General features: G+C 42.6%; 2 protein-coding genes across 8 annotated transcripts in view; one reads left to right on the forward strand and one right to left on the reverse strand.

Moving 5' to 3' along the window:
- The window catches only part of LOC147028332 (protein FAM200C-like), a 44,221-nt gene extending 26,382 nt beyond the window's left edge, over positions 1-17,839 (forward strand). For 2 of the 4 annotated variants that reach the window (XM_085878643.1, XM_085878644.1), the window contains 2 exons: positions 2,715-2,796; positions 14,866-17,839. In XM_085878643.1, the coding sequence (XP_085734769.1) occupies positions 2,715-2,796; positions 14,866-16,658 (1,875 nt within the window). In that variant the 3' untranslated portion in view covers positions 16,659-17,839. The remainder of the gene's footprint in view (positions 1-2,714; positions 2,797-14,865) is intronic. The other 2 variants (XM_085878645.1, XM_085878646.1) reach the window with 1 other exon arrangement.
- LOC147028333 (tumor protein D54-like) overlaps positions 1-18,020 on the reverse strand; it is a 58,340-nt gene that overhangs the window by 14,941 nt on the left and 25,379 nt on the right. For 2 of the 4 annotated variants that reach the window (XR_015057519.1, XR_015057518.1), the window contains exons 6-8: positions 13,510-13,548; positions 10,852-10,912; positions 3,936-5,092 (exon numbers count right to left, since the gene is read on the reverse strand). Coding sequence is in view for 1 of the 4 variants with exons in the window: in XM_085878647.1 (XP_085734773.1) it covers positions 4,979-5,092; positions 10,852-10,912; positions 13,510-13,548 (214 nt within the window). In the remaining 3 variants the exon portion in view is untranslated. Of the gene's footprint in view, positions 1-3,207; positions 5,093-10,851; positions 10,913-13,509; positions 13,549-18,020 lie in introns of those variants that run through there. The other 2 variants (XM_085878647.1, XR_015057520.1) reach the window with 2 other exon arrangements.

Raw genomic sequence — 18,020 nt, forward strand, 5'->3', positions numbered from 1 at the left:
TATATATATATATATATATATATATATATATATATATATATATATATATATATATATATATATATATATATATATCGGGCGAATAAAAAAGTGTGGTAGATAAAAACACGAGAAAGGAAAAAATAACTCGCACCAAAAACTTTAAGATTTTCACGCTCACGTCAGGGGTATCGCTATAGCTCTCTGTTCTTCGAACAGGTGAGCTAAAAATGGGATAATTAGACCAATATTTCGAACATTCTAGTGCTTTTCACATCTTGCTATGCCCCACCCCTCAAAAAAGTGGAGTTCAGCGAACTGCAGGTCACGTGACCGTTCACGTCATCTCCAGAACGCGACTCGCACAGAGTCGATTGATGAGATGTCGCGCGCCGTATAAAGTACGTACATATGCATTGTGCACATGTGTTTGCTATCTCACTGATCGTCTTGATTCCTGTGATTGTTTCGTGGAAAAGAAATTCTGCTTCTGAGCCATGTATACACAACAATCACGAGGCAATTATTTATCCCTTTACTACCTTGTTCTAGTCGTGTACAAATCCAACACATGTATGCACAATAAAAGGCTATACCATGTCCACAAAATATAAAATGTGACTGTTGAACCTTTCCATTAAAAAAGAAACTTACAGGGACATACAAGTAAAATACCAAAGATTAATATTGCATCATTTCAAGGCGCAAGGTGATAATTTTAAAATCGAACAATGTGAAAAACCTGCACCCACATTTTGCAGCTTATTGAATTGTTCGTTGAAACCAGCCTGCTGGGATAGGTACGATTCCACATACATGCAAGCCAGGTATGGCTGCACTCAACATACATGGGTTTATTCTAAAGTGAAGGTACTGCTTCCATTGGCATGCTATTCATTAACATTTAGCCAAAATGCTGTAATAGATGAACAGGGAAAACTATGTTGGCACAACTATGAAAGACAAATGTATCTGTCCTAAGACACGGCCTCATAGCCTCCGGACTCTTACGCATCGGCTTATACATTGTGTGCATGCTAGTACAAGTTACTTGTCAACTCTAGAGTCTAGACTCGTCCAATAAATCCGTCGTCCGTCCGACTCGTCTGATAAATCTGAGGTGCTGTAGCTTTCTTCTATTATTCTCTTCTCTTCATTGTTTTCTACTGGCGCTACATGACGACAGCAGGAATAAAATAAATAAAAATGCAACAGAACGTCAGATTTATCGGACTACTCTAGACAATTGTGTTGCAAGGTGTGTTCTGCACAAAGTTTTCATCGTATCCAGACAGTGAGATTGCTTCGTTTTATGCGCGGAGAGATACGGCCGATGACATGGGCTGGCCTTGCTTGCGATTCATTCGCCGCGTTGCAACATGCCCGCTGCGCTGTGCTCGTCACGTGACCTCACTAAAATATTTCTGATATCGAGCAGTATGCAAGTCAAATTTATATTATTGAATTACGAATAGGATTTAGTCTTTCCAGTTGTTATTGCCAAGTCTTCCTTCGATGTCCTCCCGATAATCATGAACGCCGGGAATTTCATCGCCATTTTCCTCTGCTTGTTCTGCTTCGGGCTCAAACTGGTAAGGCCGTATTCCATTTCCAGCTGCCTGAACTTCACCACCCGCGGTTACGTTATCCGACAATTCTCCATCTGATTCAGACCAAAATCCTTCATTTCTCTCACACTCACTGTCGCTACCAGACAAATCGAAGTCCATGTCATCCATTAATCAAAACCAAATGTTTGATTTTTTTTAAAGCAGAAATGAACGAAGAGATTGAGTCGACCAATCGAATGTGGAAACACACAGGAACCCAATATAATCACGTAGACCACCGACCCGAGTAATTTACGTGCAGTTTTGTCGTTCTGGAGATGACGTCATGTGGGTTACGCCCCTTTCAGTAGATTTCGGCAGAATTTTTAGGGGCGTTCCCGAAGAGGTTTTTTTTTTTTTTTTTTTTTTTTTTACATTTTACAGAACGAGTATTGTGACAAAACATTGTCAGATCTGAAATCACGATGAAAAACTCCTATATGACGTATATATATATATATACATATATATATATATATACATATATATACATATATACATATATATACATATATACATATATATACATATATACATATATACATATATACATACATATATACATACATACATATATATATATATATACATATATACATATATACATATATACATACATACATATGCATATATATACATATATATGCATATATATACATATATATGTATATATATGCATATATATGTATATATATACATATATATGCATATATATATATACATATATATGTATATATATATATATATATATATATGTATATATATATATATATATATATATATATATATATATATATATATATATATATATATATATATATATATACATATACATACATATATATATATATATACATATACATACACACACACACAATTTCAGTACTTTTGGGTGTCATGGGACCTTTAACATGGATGAAGAGTGGAGACAGTTAATCAGCATGGATATTACGGATACAGGTTTTCGTTTTCCCTGTGTACCTTAAATATTGGCTGGCAGGATAGCTGAGAGGTGTACACTCACCTCCGAGTCGCTAGCCTGGGTTTGAATCCTGACCCAGTTACAAACTGTCATTCCGGTGTTTCACAAGCAGGGTGATTCATCAATGTGTGTGCCACCCCTAGGATGGACGTCAAACAGGTGCCATGTCTGCCAGCATTCATTGGAGGACATTAAGGATCCCACAGTGTCCTTCACCAAGAGTTGGTGAGTTACCAGCAGCATCCTCAATAAAATTACAAATTCCTGCCCTGGAAAGGCAAGTTCGGCAAACCACCTGCCACCTGGTGTAATCCTTGCCACGAGACTGCTTTGGCAGCACTGAATTTGCCTTTGAGCAGAGCACCAGATTCAGATTAGATTTACATCAAATACAGCATATGGATGGCACTCACAAATCACAACTCCAAAGCGATGCACATTCACACAACAAACAAAATCCATTCCCAAGCTATACAGATTAATGCAAGACACACACATGGCTGTCCAGATATCACTCCTGTCTTTCCTTGCATCATCTACCTGTGGAAAAGAAAGTCAATAAAAGGTGTGGCTTCAAAAGAAAACTCAGTAAACATCCTGGTGTCTCCACTCACCCATTCTGGTCATAAACCAATAAAACTTTTGCAGAGCTGGTTTAATAGCCACAAGTACAACTGAAACAGCTTTTATTACCCACAATCCTTAGACATTTGGTTAAACGTTCAATGAACTGCTTAATGAGCATCTATAAGACGATTCATTTGTCTTATCTCCTCAAAGCAAATAAAATTGTGCACTATCAAGTTGCAAGGTCAGTGACCATGATGGACATGAGTGTGTGTACGGTGGACCAGCACGTGTGGGTCACAACCACGTGAATCCACAAGAGGCCACACACAAACAAAACAAAGACAGTCCTACAAAGCCAGTGGACATTCCCAAGCATTTGTCACACCATTACAATAGTCTTGCATCAATGGAATGAATTTTAAAAGGATAAAAAAACGGGAGTTACAAGCCTTGCTTGTCCAAGTCCTTATGGCCAAGGACAACTTTGCACTCAAAAGGCTCCATTAACATACAAATCAAAGAAAAACTATTCCAAAATATAAACTGGAATCTGACCCCCAGGGGGTACGAAACAGTCAAAACATCTTTGGCGAGTGACTGGATTGAAGAAAATAAAAATATCGACAATGTAGAAATGGTTAAGGGCGATTTGAAATAAGCCAGAGGGTATCAGTGGCAAACAGACTTTTGCAATCACGTGGGCAAAAACCCACAGGTGCAAATTAATTTGCATTCAAATGTCACAATGGGTGAGGCAGACAATGGCAAGTGCGAATTTGTGGAAGAAACCTCACCGTGGTTTTCCGCCAATGGCGAAGCGAAGGAGACGACTCAAACGACGGGTTGCATTTGCAGCCACAAAGGTCGTTTTCCGTTTCGTTTTTAAGCATTCCCTTCTGGATTCACAACCAAGCTACTGCACACGATTGCAGCAAGTGGGTTACGCACAAGATAATGCAATAGTTACTTTATAAACAAATGAACGTTCGAGTGCAAAGATAGTAAAGAAGCTTGGACATACACTGGGAGTGTGTACAAGGTACTAGATTGCTCTTGCTGGAGTATTTGCCCTGGCATGAAAGAAGCTTAAAAAAATTATTTGCACAACCAATGTGCAGAGCAAGTGCAGAGCGAGTGCAGTGAAGCTCAAAGCAACACAACCAGCCCTTGGTGAATACAGCATTTTGGAGATCGACCAACAACGCCATTAATCATTTACAAAAGCACATTCGCAATCAAGTAAAGGTTTTGCTTTTCTCGCAATAACAGACTGCTGCTAGGGAAACAAACACCGAAAATGATAAATCCTTTTCTCCCCAGAAAGTAAAGTAAAACGGCAACGCAGCATATTTAAAAAAAGAAAAAAAAAAAAAACGATCACATGAAAGTACAAAAACAATCATAATAACAAAAAAAAAAAACCCATCAAAAAAATTGTCGACATAACAACAGGACTCATTACATTAGAATGGTCCGGAGCAAAAACATGCAGTGTTGGCACAATAAAATAATAAAACAACACATACCAGAAATCTGTTGATCATAAACCAAGCACTGCACACAACCCGGCAAAGCATGCAGTAAAGAACAAAGTAAACAGTGGTCTTGTGCAATGATTCGGAAGAACAGCATACCAGGGAGAAAAGTAAAACAAACCATGTGCGTAGTTTGAGGACGAACAAGTCAAAAATACTAAATCTAAAAGGGTGGGTTACAGGTGGAGGGGATCAGTATGAGGAAGGAATAAATGCATTAGAAAGGTGCAGCGACCGATTGCAAGATGCAGGGCTTGGTGATCAGCGACGGGTCCCGTGGATGTTCGGCCACATCGCTTGGCCTAGATGAGTGGCACTGGGTTTTCGGCTGTGAAGGCTGTGCTGTCAGAGATCGCCGGCACTGCCTCTTCGGGCACGTCAGGTTCGCTCTCCCATGCCTCCTCAGAAACCTTTGGCTGAGAGTTTAAATATCGGGAAAAAGAATCAGATCAACTAACTGGAATCGGAGGATAAATGCAAGCAACAGTCCCAAGAAGAGTGTTGCATAAAACTAAATCAGAAATGCATGCTTGCAGGTTGTACGAGTACAAGTGCGGCATTTGTGATCAGGACGTCCGACTGTCATTTGCATAACACATCATCAAATTTATCCATTTTAAATAAAGTTTAAAACATGACTTGTCAGAAATGCCAATGGGAATTGTAAAATGGAAACAAAAACAAACTACTGTACATTAAGGAGTATTCTACATACGAGCAAGCACTCCCACCCTCCGGATGGGAGCACCCCACTCGGCCCACCTTCCGTGGACAATATGCTGCGGCGCATTCCTGGAAAAGCACTATAATTTTTGAAATAAATTTTATTGCATATACTGCATATCATAATTTTAATATTCCATGTTAAGAAGGATTTGTAATACCGGCTACTACCAAAGTTGGCGCTTGCGTGCATGCACACGAGAAATTGCCTTGATTGGTCGAGTGATTACAAGAAATGACTGGTTGACAATGGCTCCTGTATTAGAGTCCAACATGAAGAGGACAAAGCAAAAAGTAACTCACTTACACATCCAATCAGATGATGCACAAAATTAAAAGTGAGGGGGAGTTCCGAAGTTCGGATGGTTCAAAATGCACAGGCACGCATGTTTGTGCATTATTGTGCGTCCGCAGAGATCTAATCTGGGCTACGAAAGAAACCACAAAAAAAAGATTGGTCACCACTGTTGCAGGAATAGTGGCTGATGCTACACATACACAAGGATGCTCAAACACCGCACCACCGCAGTTTCATCGTGCAAATTAAATTGGAGAAGAAAGCCGGGAGGGTGGCAGCTAGGGCCACACACTCATGTTTGTTTTGAAATCATGTTTGTGCATAATATCTCCAAAGTGTGCAATCACCGGCCGACCATAGTGACATCAGAACAGAACAAGAGCGAGAGTTGCCTTGCAATACATGTCCCCAACTGATGTGGTATTTTCGAAGGCCAAAAAGCGCATAACTGAAAAATTGATGAAACGCCCTGAAACTCGCACTTATTCTGTAACTTATCATAATAAGGCTATATACTAGGTTTCAGTTCATTATTATTGCGGTTCTGTGAAACTGTCGCTCCTCAAGGCAAATGCACACAACATATAGCAGTCGCTCGGCAGCTATTTAATGAGTATTTATTTTAGATAGCCCTTCTCCTATGTCCAGTGGGTTTATGAGACAAAATTATGGCAAGGGCTTTTAGTTATGTCCAATTCCATTCTCCATTCCTTTATTAATTTTATTCCTTGACTTTACACACACAACCTCTCCTTCATGCATGCAAGCAAGCACGGTAGTAACAACACAGCTTAATTGGCATACACCACCAGAAACCCGTTCAAACTGCATGCCATTCCCCAATGGACATTTCGTTTCAACCTACGCTGAACCTCCTCACCACAACTGCAACAAATGCTTCAACCTCCTCACCACAAACACCACAGCACTTCACCCACCTCACCACAACTGCTATGAAACTCGGCAACCACAGTCAGCACCCCGGACGCTCACCACTGTCTTTTAAGGATGTTGGGGAACAATGGACATTACCCACCATGACGGATGCTTGAGGTCGGTACAGATGGGCACGTAGCTCAGAGCACAAGTATGCGCTGGGGTCCGTTCAATGTCATCGGAGTAGCCCTGGCACTCCGCAAAATAGTGACCCTCATTTGGTGCACAGCGCACTTTCGTGGCAGGGAAGCGCTCCCAGAAACTCGCACTCCATGTAAATTCAGCAGCTCCGTTGCATGACCAAGTTCGGAGTCAAATGAGGCCATTTTCGGCTTCGGGGCCTCACGGGGAGGGGCTACTTCTTGGGGAGGCATCTGCGCCCGCTCGAGAATGCCAATCGAGCATTTTGATATGATTTTTGGCTTATTCGCACAGCCTCGATAAAATAGCTGCGACAGGATCCTTCGAGACACACAGTCTACAATCCAGAGTCTTGGTCAGTCCTCCAGCCAGTCAGCCTCCCTGCCACGGTTGTCCATGAGAGGTCAGAGCATCTTATCCCGGGTGCGAGGCGACTTCGTCTGAGCGAGGAGGGTCCAGACCTGGACAGCGGCGCGAGGGGAAAGGAGGTGTGCCGAGTGCATGGGACGCGAGACCGATAATATAATAGACTGAATAATCACACATACAGACTCTCACATGCAGCTTGAAGCTGTCTTCTCACACATTCTGTCACTCGTGTCTCCCGGAGATGCACGGAAAACTTAAAGAGCAACTGCAGATATGCACCTCTTCACTCTTCTTCTTCTGCATTACATTGCACTTCATTTTTCACCTCCACACTCACACACCAGACACCTTCAGTTTTCTTCCCTCCTTCCCCTCCCCCTCTCCTAAGCAACTTGGTTTGCGTAGGTCCGTCGACCACGCAAGGTAAAACAAAAAAGGGGTCGCCCACACCTCAAACTTTCTCTCTCTCTCTTTCTTTGCTCTCCAATTTCCTCAGGTGCATGTCTGATGATGCTTGTTATGTTAGCATAACGATAAGATTGCAGACGTTTATCAGGTTAGCTCTGCACTGTGTCCTCTCTTCTTATTGATTTTTTGCATCTCTTTTTGCCACACTTGTGATTAATGCCTTTTTAAAAAAAAATTTATTATCACATTGTAATAAATTGCTTAAGTTATAAATGTATCCAGCTCGTTTTTTTTTTTTCTTCCATTGGTCCAGTGTCGTCCGCACATTAGCTTGCCAGGAAATTCTACCCCACCGATTTGGCTCTTATTAGCCAACGCATACTTGGCAGCTCCGCTCAGCTGCACCTGATACAGTAAGTTCCACACAAGTATGCATCGAGGGCACGAGACCCACTCTTGGTATAGCCGTCCACAAGCAAGGTATCATATAGAGTAGTGTCACCCAACCAGGATTGGCAGTACCAATCAGCGTTCGCGGTTGCTTAGCAACCCATCAGCGCACAGAGTTATCTGTGCCCAGCGGCCTCAGGACCGGGTGTTCGGGAGGGACCCCGAGTGCTTCCCTTTGTGGCGAGCCTTGAACCTCGGATCCGCAACAATATGTGAAAATGTATGAAGAAAAAAAAAAGTCTGAAAAACCACAGGTGGGACGGACAGACAGATGGACGGACAAACCTATGGTCTCCTCTGATGAGACTGAAAGGGTACTAATAAATAGGTGTGAGTATTTTGGTGGTTTTCCACATGATCACTATCTCTTGTGCCATGTCCTTGAAAAAAATTGTGGGGAGGGGTAAGGCAAGGGGCATTTTCCATTCCCACTTGACTGTTTTTGGCATTTTTGTAAATTTATCAAGATTTTGAATTTTCAACTGTGCAGAATGCATAAAACTGTAGAATTAAAATGAAGAATGAAGAACTAGTCTTGCTTCATAATGATTCTCATTTCCATTGAATTTCCTTCTGCTAATAGTTCTTCACCATCTGCCCCCCCCTCCCCTCTCATTTCTTCAAACTGAATTTAGAATAAATATAAATGTTTATTATTTTAAAAATAAATAAATAAATAATGCATTCAGCTCTTGTATTTCTTTCACAAATACGTTCTTCTGCACGTTCTTCTCCACCACGATATATGTCTCTTTTTCATCTTCTTCAGGATTATTTTTCTGAGGAAGTCTGCTTTGCTCCTTGTCTCACACACACACACACACACACACACACACACACACACACACACACACACACACACACACACACACACACACACACACACACACACACACACACACACACACACACACACACACACACACACACACACACACACACACACACCATTCATTTAGCGCAGCATTCCTTCATGTGTTTAATAAGCATTCCAATCTGATGTAACACAAAGCTAAGCCTCATCTCAGATCACCAAATTGGTTTCAGACCAGATCACTCCACCTTAGACATGCTGGTTCGACTAACCCAACAGTGGATGGAGGCCCTCAATGTCAGACATGAGATTAGAGCCCTCTCTCTGGACATATCTCTCTCCTCGATACAATCTGGTATCCTGCCTTTCTCTCCAAACACTCTGCCTATGGCATCCAAGGCCAACTCCACACATGGTTTACTGACTTCCTCCACTCTCATAGCCAACGCGTAGCTCTCAACGGAATCCTTTCATCTAATATCCCTGTCAAGGCTGGAGTGCCCCAAGAAAGTATTCTGGCCCAGTCCTATTCCTGATTTTCATCAATGATCTCTGATTCTCTGGAAAATTTTCTTTCTCTATTTGCTGATGACTCCACCCTCTGAAAGATCCATCATCTTTCAGCCAAGCATTTTGCAGCATCTTCCCTCTCTTCAGACCTTGCAAAACCAAAAACCACAAGCTGGTCAATCACTTAGAATAACTCTTTCAATCCTGACACATCTCACACCCTCAATCCGAAAGGACCATCTGGCAAACCCTCCTCTCTACTTTCTTAACAATACTCTTGAGGAAGTTCAGTCACTCAAACTCATGGGTCTCACTATCAGCCATGATCTTTCTTGGGCAAAACACATTTCAAAGTTGGCCCCTAAACCCAGTTGCCAATTGAGCATCATCCATTGTACAAAATCTTTCCTTGGCACACCTGAAGTCCTATCCACCTACAAGGCATTCATCTGCAGCTTGATGGAGTACTGCTCTCCTCTCTGGGCTGGCTCCCCTGCCTCACATGTTGCTCAGTTCGATGCCATGAAAACAAAGACCCTCTCACATGATGAATGCGATGCATATTAATCAATCAAACAAATCTCCCATGATGAAGCCGAGTCTGTGGGCTTATCACTTCGCCATCGCAGACTGGTCGGTGGTCTCTCTTGTCTTCTACCGCCTCCTTTCTGGTCTTGCAGCCCCTCTGCTCTTTCTGTGCTTTGTCCCCCCCTCTATCTCTGCAGGGCTCACACTGTCCACCATCAACCCCCTTCTGGTGAAACTACCTAAATCCAGGATCACAACTCATTTCCCCACCTGGAGAATCAACTTCTACATCTTCTTCAATCTCATTCTTCCCTTCAGGTCTTCAAGACAGCTGTTCACCACCATCTCAGATCATCCCCGATCCAAAACCATGATCCTTGCTACCCTCGTTAACGCCACCAAAATACCTCAACCTTCCAATTTTCCAGTTTTCCCCCCTTTGAGTTCCCTTTCATCTCAATCTTGTCCACCCCACACGTGTGTTTGTGTCCTCTTTTTGCCAGTTACATTCTGAGCCATTCAATGCTTCCACAAGCTTCAACTATGGATACAAAAAAAGAAAAAGCAATTTTTTTTTTTTTAAAGGCAGTGTTTTTCTGTAACGGCGGACAGGTGAAGCAATGGATGGCAGCAATAGCACATTGAATGTATGCATGCTATGCACCATGGGAAGTAAGAATAAGCTGCTCTTGCGGACATTAATCCTTTTTTGATTCTACCCATTGCTAGTGGAAACCGTTTTAGTTGTGTTTGTTTTATTACTGGAACAATGTTATTTCCATTTTGTATAATGCTGCCTCCCTCCTTCCTGTCTCCAACAATATGGCTTTATAGAGGAAGCGTGTGGCTATTGCAGCAATTAAAGTTGGGGAGTGGGGGGGGGAGGGGAGCTGTTACCATCAACAGTCTAGAAGTCTGTCAAGTCTACCTACAGTAGCCAATGAAAATTGTTTTAGAGCAAAATGCTGATCAAAAACAAGCATCAAAATCAGACCCACCTTGCTGCCGAACATGGTGACACCGACCTTTTCCTCAAACGAGCGAAAAGATGGAGAATTCCTGCACAAACACAAACACAAATGACCATCTGTTGGTGAAAGTATTCAAAATTATCAGACTTCAGTCTGATAATACATTTATCTTTTCTCGTTTTGAACGAGTAACGTCATTCAAAGCCGTTGCACTCCAATACCGCGTAGCAGCCTCATCACACACAGTACATCATTTTGACAAATTTCTCACGTTTGAATATAGTGTCGTGCGTCTAATACGAGTGGTGTGGTACGTCTAACAGCAGCGTTCCTAATGTCGAATGTGAATGAGCTAACCTTAAGGCGCTGTCACACCTTGACGATTTAGCCAGCATATGCAGACTTATGAAGAATTTGTCTAAAACGCTGTCACACGTCGAATACGTTATGGGTAAGTTTTGTCTACGTTAAGAGCACGCTGAAAAACACTGCCATACGTCGTAGTACGCTGGCTTTCATCGTTGGACTTTGCGGTTGTCCGAAAATTTTAGCATGCTTGAAATTTTACGACATATGCCGGCGTATGACTCACACGTTCCGCTATGCTGGCCATAAGTTGTAGGCACGTTACGTGATCGTTGACACACGTCGACACACGTTACTTGTAAGTTACTCATAAGTGAAAACACGTCGAGGTAATGATTAGCGTACCCGAAACTTATTTATAACCTATGAGTAACGTGTTGTAGGCACGTTACACGATCGTTGCACACACGTCGAGGCATGATACTTGTAAGTTACACATAAGTCGAAACATGTCGAGGTAATGCTTAGCGTACCCAAAACTTATTTCTAACTTATGAGTAACGTGTTGTAGGCACGTTACACGATCGTTGCACACACGTCGAGGCATGATACTTGTAAGTTACTCACAAGTCGAAACACGTCGAGGTAATGCTTAGCGTACCCAAAACTTATTTCTAACCCATGAGTAACGTGCTTTGAACCTATGTGTAACGTACCTCCAACGCATATTGACGTATGTAGACCTATTTGATAGACGTCTTCCGGATGACCACAGAACTTACTGAACGTGTTTCTAATTTACATCTACCGTATAATGCCGTATTGGCAGCGTTTAAAAAAACAACAACAACAACAACAATAACTTCCAATATTTCGTTACGTGCCGTTACGTCACGTTACGTCACGTTACGTCACGTCCGATTGCCTCTTCAGTTTGCTCATGTCTTATTCTTAGTTCCTCCTCTGTGAATATTTTCTGTTTGAGGATATTGTCACGTCGACGTCGAAACTTAAAAGCAAATGTCCGAATATATTTTAAAATTCGTGAGAGACTAAAAAAAAATAATAATAAAAAAAAAACAACAACAACTTCAGATATTTTGTCACGTGCCTTCACGGAGCCAAGGAGAAAAAAAGAAAATGTGCCTTGACAGAGAAAATAAGTTTTGGGTATGCTAAACATTACCTCGACGTGTTTCGACTTCTGAGTAACTTCAAGGAACTTGTGTCGACGTGTGTCAACGATCGCATATCGTGCGTACAACTTATTCCCAGCGTAGTGGAACGTGTGAGCCATACGGCGAGTACGTCGTAAAATTTTCAGCATGCTTGACATTTCACGACGTACGAGACGTACCATAAAATATGACAGCATACTTCATCGTTTTTCAATGTGCTCTTAACGTATACACAACTTACCCATAACGTATTCGACGTGTGCCAGCTGGGTTCGGCAAATTTTTCATCGGTCGGCATACGCTGGTTAAATCATCAAGGTGTGACTGCATGGTTGACACTTTCAATTTTCAGGCGGTTATGATTTAAATCAGCGTGCGGCAGGTTTTTATCAGGCTACGCCACGAGTTCGTCGGCGATATGTGCAGCGCGCTATGCCTAAGTTAAACTATCGTTGGGCATAGGTTGTGAACGTCAACAACAGGCTAAGCATTCGTTGGTAGAAGTTATCTATAAGACAACGAAACGTTCTGTGCCCGTTACTAATATGTTATGCATACGACCAACACGTTATGAATACGACCAAAACTTAAAAAAAAAATCAAAATTTCAGCGTTCGCCAACGTTTTACATACATTATTATACGTTGCCATTGCTGGCTAAATCGTCAAGGTGTGACAGCGCCTTTATGAACGCACCAGGAACAAATAACATGCATCTAATATAGATAGCATGCATCACATTGTACTCAATTTCAAGGGAATACAATTAACTGATAAAGAAATGCGTCTGGAGATGTGCTCCCTTTGCCCAATTCAACATCTGCCATCATGTGATGATTGCCAATAGTCATACACGACCGATATCAAAGGAGTCGACTTTACAGGATGATCACGTGCTCCGTGTTCGGATATTGAGACACGAAGCATTCGATAGGACAACTGCTCGTCACAATGCGGCATCGCATATCAAAAAGGACGACAAGTGCATCATTGGTCGGAGAACCAGGTATGCACCACGAGATATAAAATAAATTAGTGGCTCAGCTTCATGTGTTGTGCCAGTACTACACGCGAGGACAGCGTAGATCGAGAGACAAAAGGATAGACATTGCAAAATGACACACTTGAGACAGGATAAAACGAAAATGCAGACCAAGCAGCAGAATAAAACCCCATGGGGGCACGTAATGGTAAACAGTACCTTAGAACTGGCAGGCTAATGGAGTTACGAATGGAAAGACTGCATCAGAGAGCAAGGGATAGAGGCATTGGTGGAAAGAACGAAAAAAAGTCAAAGGCAACTTGACCCTTCAAAAAAAATAAGTGCCATGCTTTTTGGGAAAAATTCAACAATTAAAATCCCGACCTCTCGCCGACCCTCCCTGCCAAGGCAAAGGCTTCTGCATTCATGTGTCGTCGTCCTACAACTCCCAGATTTTGTCCGGTATAAAAACCAGGTGGTGGCGAATTCAACATGAGGATACCTTGTACATTTTGATGCTGTTTAAATGGTCGAGTTCAAAATCTCAGTGAAAGTGATGAAGGCTCATTTACACAATACTACCGTGGAAATGGATCCGAGGGGTTAACACTATTTGGTGTAGTTCACTTATATCCTCAGTATGAGCATGAAGTAATTAATTGTGATATTAGATATGCGTCACTTATGTAATGGACAGATGGCGTCTCCCCCTCCTAATGTCTGTGTCTAAAAATCCTGACCATTTTGACACCATTTTAATGCCCTCTCTGTAATCTGTCCTTTATGTTCCTTTTTGGCATTTCGCTACGTCTTGATGCACTAGCTGGGTGGGAAAACGATGAAAGTCGCTGCCACACCGACCGAGCCATCGGCAGCAGTCAATGGCTCAAGGGTCACGGACAGGTTTGCCCCACCTTTAGACAAACCGCAGGCCAATGGTGAGTGAGAGGTTAAGAGCATGGGAGAGGGTGGTGGCCCTGGCAGTGTAGAAATTGAATAAGAATCGCTGCTGTTGATCTTCTTACTGTCGGGCACACCTTGACAGAGCGGGATTTAATACCTTCAGCAGACATGTCAATCACTTGGAGACACAAGCATGTCCACAAGCCAGTGTCAACCTTTTTGACCTCTGCAACTTTATAATTATAATGGCTCGACCCTCATTCCCTTTCCAATTCCAACTCAAATCCTACTTTCGATCATCACCAAGTTGCTTGGGTCTGGATTGCCCTGCATGCACAGAAGACAACGCTGTCACAGGCGGTGCAAGAGTCCACCACCCATCCCCCTTTAGACAGGATATAAATCACGGGTTCCCAACCGGGGGGAAATTTCCCCCAGGGGGGAAATTTGGGTGTTTCAGGGGGAAATTCTAGTCTGGAATTAAAATTCTGGAAATTATTAGAAAATAATTAGAAAATAATTTCCAGTAATAGCCTTCTGTTCTTCTCTTCTCAGGAGTACCCGTTTCCTGAACTTTACCCGCTTTCATTCTTATGTTTTATTTTATTTCTTCTTTTTTAGTTTGTTCTTTTCTATTACATTTCTTAATATGATCTCTCTTGTTCTTTTCAGGTCCGCAAGTGATCATGTTGAAAAAACGGATATATTCAGAAGCATATCTAGACTTCGGTTTTACGTTCGTTGTGAATAACGGGGAACATCTGCCACAATGTGTCATCTGCACAAAGACCTTGGGGAATGGTAGCATGAAGCCATTCCAGATGAAGCAACACCTTCAAGGATGCCATCCCGAACTACAGAACAAGGATCGTGAATACTTCAAGCTGAAACAAAATTATCTGAAGAAGATGAGACTGGACTCAACTGGAACGTTTCGTCAGCAAACGGACGCTATTGTGAAAGCGTCATACGAAGTCTCGTACAAGATTGCGAGGGAGAAGAAACCACACACAATTGGTGAAACATTGGTGAAGCCCTGTATGCTGCAGTGCGTGAAGTTGGTCCTTGGTGAGGCTGCCCACAACAAGATGACCCAGATTTCCCTTTCAAACAACACCATTCGGTCACGGATCAATGATATGGCTGAGAGCATCAAGAACCAAGTTGTTCAGAAGGTTCGAGGGTCACATTTTTTTTCGATTCAACTCGACGAATCGACAGATGTTGAGAATCTGTCCCAGCTGTTGGTCTTTGTTCGTTATACCACCAAAAAAGGAATTGCAGAAGAATTCCTCTTCTGCAAACCTGTCCAGACCACGACCAAAGCTCAGGATGTGATGGACCTTATCAATGACTTTTTCGAAGACAGCAACATCAGCTGGAAGTCTCTGGTTGGGGTGTGCACGGATGGTGCCCCAGCCATGCTCGGCTCTCGATCGGGGTTCGTCACGCTCGTCAAGCAAAAGAATCCGGCAGTGGAATCAACACACTGTCTGATCCACAAAGAGGCGCTTGCTTCGAGAACTCTCCCCAAGAACTTCAAGCAGCATCTCGAGACTGTCATCAAAGTTGTCAACTTTATCAAGGGTTCCGCTCTGAACACTCGGCTGTTCCGTCGGCTCTGTGAAGGCATGGAAGCCGACCACGAATCGTTGCTGTTTCATACTCAGGTGAAGTGGGTCTCAAAGGGAAACATGTTGCAGCGAGTCCTGGAATTGTTTGATGAGGTGGTAGCCTTCCTTCGGGCCCAAGAGAATGTTGTGCTTCTGGAGGCGTTGAAGGGTGAGTTTTTCCGTGTGCGGCTGTCCTACTTGTCCGATATTTTCAGTGCATTGAACGAGCTCAACAGGAAACTGCAAGGCAAAGGGACCAACATTCTTTTTCAGTCGGACAAGATCAGAGCTTTCGTGGCTAAACTGGAACTGTGGAAGAAAAGAGCGGGGAGTGGAAGTTTTTCCTCATTCCTCGCTCTGAACGAATGTGTGGAGGATATGGAGGATGGTCTGCCTGATCCAATAGCCGAGGATATCAAACAACACCTCGAAGGCTTGGAGGAAGAATTCAAGTATTACTTCCTGGGGATCACAAACGAGAGTAACGAGAACAAGCTTATCAGAGACCCATTTCAGAGGAACGTTGATAATGTGCCAGAAGCGTGGCAGGAAGAGTTCCTGGACTTGAAAAACGACTCTACAGCGAAGGATGCCTTCCAGAATATGGAACTGGAAGAGTTTTGGACCCAAGTCCGAGGAACCTACCCGCTTCTTGCGACCAATGCTCTGCGGATATTGGTTCAGTTTTCTTCCACCTACCTGTGTAAGACAGGATTTTCGGCACTGGTACGCCTCAAAACAAAGGCACGCAACAAGTTGGAGGTGGAGGCGGATCTTCGCTGTGCGCTCTCCATAACTCCCCCAGACATTGAAGGACTCGTGAACGGCAAACAATGCCAGAAGTCACACTAAAATGCTGTGTTCTTATTCAATACAATTTAATGTTAGCTGTGTTAGTGCATTTGAAAAATAAATTAGTAAATAGTCCCAGTGTGTTTTAACTGTTCTTTCTCTCATACACATGAAGGGGGAAATCTGGATGGTTGAATCGGGTGCAGGGGGAAATGACAGAAAAAAAGGTTGGGAACCACTGATATAAATGCAGGACTGCGGGGACCAAAAGGGCTGCATGAAGAAGGAGGGGGAGGAGGAGGAGGGGGAGGATGACAAAAGTGGAAGCTTCATTGGAGTGATGCAACCTGACCTGCACCATACTCTACCAGCCTGCCCACGCTGATAGACGGTTATCCATGATCACACCCTAAGTTTATGGCGTCTTGCAGCCTCATGCAACACGCTTAGTTGAGCATTTTTTTGCACTCCTTAGCACTTGACCGAATAAATTTGTTCGCAAACAAGATACTCAAGTTATCACGGGGATACATAATTAATGGGGATCCCTACACGCTGAACTCGAATGGCACTCGGTAGAGCGCATACCTCTGCCAGGCCGAACAGTTTACATTTTGTATCCCACTGATAGGCCAGATCTGTATCCGGACCTGAACTAAAATAAAATTGGCTTGTTCTTGTCACCTACCCAATTCATCCACCAAGTTTTGTCACAACTCATCCACAACTTTTTGAAATATCATGCTATATAGTATATCTTTTTTTTGGCCCAATCTCTGTAGTGAAGAATCACTGAAAAAAAATTTAATAAATTCTCATATCCAGATTTAGATCTTCACTAAAATTGAAACAATTCGTCCTGGTCACAAATCCAACCGGCCCACCAAGTTTTGTCCAAATCCATCCATAACTTTTTGAGATATAGTGCTATATATCGTTTTTGGCCTCATCTTTCAATGGTAGAGAATCACTGAAATTCTTGTGTCCGGATACAGATAGTCACCAAAATCTAATAATTTTGGCCTTGTTACACACCCAACCTCTCCACTAAATTGTCCGAATAAACCACAATGATTTGAGATATCCTGTTCACAGACAGACAAACAGACAGACAGGGATGAAAACATAACCTCCGTCCATCTTCGGTGGCGGAGGTAATATCAGCGGGAAAGCCACAGCCAGTTTTGCAACATTTTATCTTCATAAAAACTCCTGTAATCAAAGCTTAATAGTACGAGTAGTAGGGGGGGGGAGGGAGTGGAGAGGGGTAAGAGGGGAGGGGGTGGAGGAGTATTTTTGATACATCATGCTACATATCCAAAGTCAGTTTCCATTTTGACGAAATGTAAACATATAAATTAGCAGTTATTGCTGGAGCATTATAAAAAATAATTTTGAGAGCATTGCCTTGTGGCTTTGACA

Source organism: Eptatretus burgeri, chromosome 4, assembly GCF_056783735.1.
Source record: "Eptatretus burgeri isolate ZD-2024b chromosome 4, Ebu_testis_v1, whole genome shotgun sequence".
NCBI lineage: Eukaryota > Metazoa > Chordata > Myxini > Myxiniformes > Myxinidae > Eptatretus > Eptatretus burgeri.